The sequence below is a fragment of the Epinephelus lanceolatus genome, chromosome 7, assembly GCF_041903045.1.
Source record: "Epinephelus lanceolatus isolate andai-2023 chromosome 7, ASM4190304v1, whole genome shotgun sequence".
NCBI classification, from domain to species: Eukaryota; Metazoa; Chordata; class Actinopteri; order Perciformes; family Serranidae; genus Epinephelus; species Epinephelus lanceolatus.
In genome coordinates this window covers 6,877,826-6,882,473 of record NC_135740.1, presented here as the reverse complement: position 1 = coordinate 6,882,473, position 4,648 = coordinate 6,877,826, and the positions used below count along the sequence as shown (strand labels likewise).

At 56.2% G+C, this 4,648-nt stretch overlaps 1 protein-coding gene across 1 annotated transcript; it reads left to right on the top strand.

Annotated features, from left to right (window-relative positions):
• Nucleotides 1-263: 263 nt before the first annotated feature.
• On the top strand, nucleotides 264-3,598 carry LOC144463846 (uncharacterized). The gene is made up of 4 exons (XM_078169612.1): nucleotides 264-602; nucleotides 703-1,814; nucleotides 1,868-3,241; nucleotides 3,373-3,598. The coding sequence occupies exons 1-4, from the start codon at nucleotides 264-266 to the stop codon at nucleotides 3,596-3,598; spliced, it is 3,051 nt and encodes a 1,016-aa protein (XP_078025738.1).
• The last annotated feature ends 1,050 nt before the right edge of the window (nucleotides 3,599-4,648 follow it).

The window sequence follows — 4,648 nt, the reverse complement described above, 5'->3', positions numbered from 1 at the left end:
TCGTTGTCGCCTTTTTGTTGCAAAGTGTGCAGGCTCCCAGATTTCTGAAGGGCCCAGGCAGAAAACTGGGAGAATGGCTGCAGCCTTGGAGGGAAGGGAGTGTTCAGGAGCCTGGCAGGCTCCACTGCCTCCTCTTCAGCCTATGGTGGTCCGAACTCCGCTTAGCTCCTTCCTTCCCCCACCTTCAGAGTTAGGCAGGGAGGACGAGCTCCGGCAAGAACTGCAGGGTTATGAATAGTCTGCTAGCTAAGCTACATAAGGCTATGGCGGTGCAGACTTGGCTGGCCAATACCGGGGCTATTCTGTCCCTTTACCTCCGCGACTTGTCTCGTCAGGTTCAGGATGACACCAGTGTAGGTGAGGAGCTGCAGACGGCCTCCTCATGTCTTTCCTCGGTGATGAAGGAGCAGGCTGGGGCAGCAGGCAGTGCCTTGGCTTCCTTCTGGGTGGTTAGGCGCCACTTGTGGCTGTCTCAATCCCAGCTACAGCAGGGGGATAGAGATTGCCTGCTTAAAGTGCCGTTGGAACCCACTGCTATGTTTGGGCCTCATGCTACCGCCTTGGTGCAGCAGGCACAGGAGAGCCATCGCTGTGTGAAGGAGGTCTCAGGGGGCTTTGCCAGGCATGTCACGGGCTCTAGGTGGTCAAGGCCGTCTTGGTCTCAGCCTGCACCAACTCCAGAGGCCTCGACATGGGGTCTAGGAGATCTCAGACTCAAGTTGGAGGCTTCCTGGCGGGGTAGGTACCGCCGACAGGGCAGAAGGAGAGGACCACCTGCTACAGCCATGGGGTCCTCCAAGCGCCCCCCGCCCTCCTGACAATTACCAGGCCCTGGCCAACCTGTCTCCTCCGCCTGCCTCTCACGAGACGGCCTGGTTGGCCCTGGGAGCGGACCCATGGGTGGTCTCAACCATGACCCATGGATACCGTATCCAGTTATCATGCCGGCCACCTGTAACAAGGAAACCCACCTTTACAACGGTGAGCGATCCTCAACGGAGACTAGTTTTGGAGGCGGAGCTGTCCACCCTCCTGGAGAAGGCGGCTATAAGGGAGGTGGCCTCTGGGGATCACCAGGTCGGGTTTTTCTCCCGCTACTTCCTGACCCCAAAGAAGGACGGGGGACTTTGCCCGATTCTGGACCTCAGGGGGCTCAACAGGTATCTCCAGCCCCTGCGATACCGGTTCCTGACAGTCCCCAGGGTGAGACAGGCGGTCACGGCAGAGGACTGGTTTGCCACCATAGACCTCAAGGATGCGTATTTCCAGATACCCATCTGGAGGGGTCACTGGCGGTTCCTGTGCTTCGGTTTCGCAGGCAGGGTGTACGAGTTTCAGATGCTGCCATTCGGTATTTCTCTGGCACCCCGAACCTTCAGTCGCTGTATGGATGCGGCCCTCTCCCCCCTGAGGCAGAGAGGAATCAGGATCCTAAATTACCTCGACGACTGGCTGGTCTGTGCAGTCTCAGAGGAGCAGTGCCACCACCACGTAGCCCTGCTGTTGGAGCACGTTCAGCGCCTAGGTCTGCGCCTGAACTACAAGAAGAGCAGGCTCCAGCCTTCCCAGGTGATGACCTTCCTGGGGATGGTCCTGGACTCGAGGAGGGCGACAGTTACGTTGACCCTGGAGAGGCAGCCGGCTCTCAGAACTTGCCTTGCCCTTTTCCAGTTGCATGCTCGGGTCAACTGGGGACTCTGCCTTCGCCTCATGGGCTTAATGGCAGCCACGGTGCAGGTGGTCCCCCTCGCCCTCTTGCACATGTGGCCTGTACAGAGATGCCTGCTGGTTACAGAGATGCCTGCTGGGCTTGGGTCTGTCAGAGGTCCCACAAGACCAAAGTGGTAGTCTCTCGGAGGCTCCACAGGGCCCTCCAGTGGTGGAAGGTCCCAGCAAACATTGCGGTAGGCCGGGGTCTGGGTCCAGTGGTCTATCGCCAGCTGGTGTACACGGACGCATCCTCCTCGGGGTGGGACGCAGTACACGAAGGCCGCGGCATCAACGGTGTCTGGACCGGCCGGTGGCTGTGTCAGCACATAAATGTCCTAGAGGTGAGGGCAGTTCTCCTCACTCTGCATCATTTCCTGCTGAGGGTGAGAGGTCATCACATCATTGTCCGCACCGACAGCACAGTGACGGCCGCTTACATCAACAGGCAGGGGGGCCTGGGCGTCCAGGGAGTCGACACATTGCCCGCTCTTCTTCTCCCTGAGGAACGACTATCCCCCCTTAGGGTGGGATGCTCTGGCTCATCCATGGCCCCGGGTTCTGCTCTACGCCTTTCCTCCCTTCACTCTTCTCCACCCTCTTCTCCGAAGAGTTCTGGTGGAGCAGGTGCGGCTTATATTGGTGGCACCTATGTGGCCCCACATGCTGTGGTTCTCGGCGATTCTGCCTCTGCTGGACGGGCCGCCATGGGAGCTCCCGCACCGGAGGGACCTGCTCTCCCAGGTGAACGGAGCCCTGTTCCACCCCTTTCCAGCGGGGCTCAGGCTGGTGGCTTGGCCCCTGAGAGGGAAAGGCTCCTGGCCTTAGGATTGCCAGAGCCTGTGGTGGCGACAATGCAGCATGCCCGGGCACCATCCATGAGGGCTGCTTATTCGCACCGTTGGCAGGTGTTTACCAACTGGTGTGAGTCTCAGCAGGTGGACCCCTACTTGGCTCCGGCTCAGGAGATCCTGCGGTTCTTGCAGTCCCAGCTTGAGGCACAGAAAGCTGCTGTAACACTGCGAGGGTTGGTGACAGCAATCAAGGCAGTGCGTATCGACGAGTTTGCACTGAGTGCGGAGGACTATGTCCTCATTTTCCGGTTCCTTCGGGGGGCCCAGCGACTCACGGTGCATACCACTGGTCCGGTAGTTCCCCCTTGGGACTTGGATGTCGTCCTTGGGGCCCTAAAGCATTCCCCCTTTGAATCCCTTGGGGGTGCTGATTTGAAGTGGCTCTCCATGAAAACCGCCTTCCTGCTCGCCGTCACTTCGGCGAGAAGAGTGAGTAAAGTCCATGCCTTGTCGGTGCATGGTAACTGTTGTCGGTTCTCCCCGGATGGCTCGAGTGTGGTTCTCCGCCCCAACCCAGCCTTCCTGTCTAAGGTCCTTACTGAGTTCCATCTGTCTCAGTCAGTCGAGCTTAAGTCTCTCTCCTCTCCTAGTGCTGGCGAGGAGGTTGAGCAGGGCCAGTCTGCTCTGTGCCCGGTCAGGGCCTTGACAGAGTACATTCGGCGCACTCAGGCTGTCCGGAGGTCCGACCAGCTTTTTGTGTTTTATGACGCTGGGTGTTTAGGCAGGCCTTTGTCGAAGTCCAGGCTGTCACACTGGATCGTAGACACTATTTGGCAGGCTTATGTACTGTCGGGTGTGCCTGTTCCATCAGGGATCCGGGCACATTCCACTCGGAGTGTGGCTGCCTCATGGGCCTTGTGGTGGGGGGCCTCCCTTGCTTCCATATGCTCCGCCACCACATGGTCATCCCAGTCGACCTTTACCAGGTTCTAGCGTTTGAACATGGCCGCCAGCCCCTCGTTTGGGGAGCGGGTGCTGGGCGTGGCCCGACTGTAGACATTTTTGTCTCCCCCTCAGCCTTGTGTCTTGCGGGCTGATTGAGCGGCTGCTCCGTGAACAGGATGGCCTTTGCGTCTTGCGGGGCCCCTACCTGTCCCCCTTGGGTTAGCCTTGCGTCTTGCAGGCTTCCTGGGCAGCCTTTCCCTTCCATGGGGGGCCCTAGCGCCTTGCGGGGCCTACTCCTGTGAGTTGTATATAGTATACATTTGTAAATAGTTCGATTGTTGCACGCTGTGGCGTGGGATTGTGGGCTGCACCGTCTCCTCACGGGGTGTCTTAAAGATCTACCCCGTACATGTGGAATATGTAACTGAGTGGAAAGATAGTCTCAAGACGATAGAGAACGTATGGTTACACTGTAACCTTGGTTCTCTGAGTGAAGAGACTATCTCTCCAATCCTTAGGCCGCTCGGAGACACGTTTCGATCAAAACTATCAGTGATTACACGCCAGCGCAGGCGCTTTATAGCTATGCAATGGGGCGTGGCCAGGCAAGCTGGTGTGTCTTAAAGAGTTATCCACGTACCCTGACAAGCAGGGGGATCATACCCCGTTCACTCAGAGAACCAAGGTTACAGTGTAACCATACGTTGTAAAACTATGATGTTATTCAGTCAGCAAATCTTTACAGTTTTACAGAGTCTCTGCTTGTGGGTACACTAAACAGGAAATCTATTATGAATAGATCACAGGTTGTGAAATCCTGGAGGACACAAACCTATATTCTGAAGTTCCATCTACTTTCAACATCACAGAACTCCCATAAGACCGCCCAGTTCAGCCAGAATTCCTCCCATACTAAACCAAAAGCTAGAGTCACTGCAGTTCCCTCAGTTGGTTTTCTGTGGAGGTATGCATGTAGCTGCAACATAAACTGTGTGGTGAAGTAAAATTATTGGCTACAATTGTTTGGTAAAATTTGAATCTTTGTCCTTTATGATAATGTTCACTTCACATCATAACACATTTAAAATCACACTGACAGGGATTTGACAGTCTCCAGAGACCCAAAATCAACCTGAAAAGGATGATGTTCCCTTGGCAGCACATTTAGGCAACTCTATCTTCACACTGTGTAACTGTGCACC

Coding starts and splice junctions, on each gene's coding strand:
- LOC144463846 (XM_078169612.1), top strand. CDS start 264: ATGGCGGTGCAGACTTGGCTGGCCAATACCGGGGCTATTCTGTCCCTT. Junction 1,815..1,867: donor GAGATGCCTGCTGGGCTTGG/GTCTGTCAGAGG, acceptor GAGGCTCCACAG/GGCCCTCCAGTGGTGGAAGG. Junction 3,242..3,372: donor CGCACTCAGGCTGTCCGGAG/GTCCGACCAGCT, acceptor CTGTTCCATCAG/GGATCCGGGCACATTCCACT.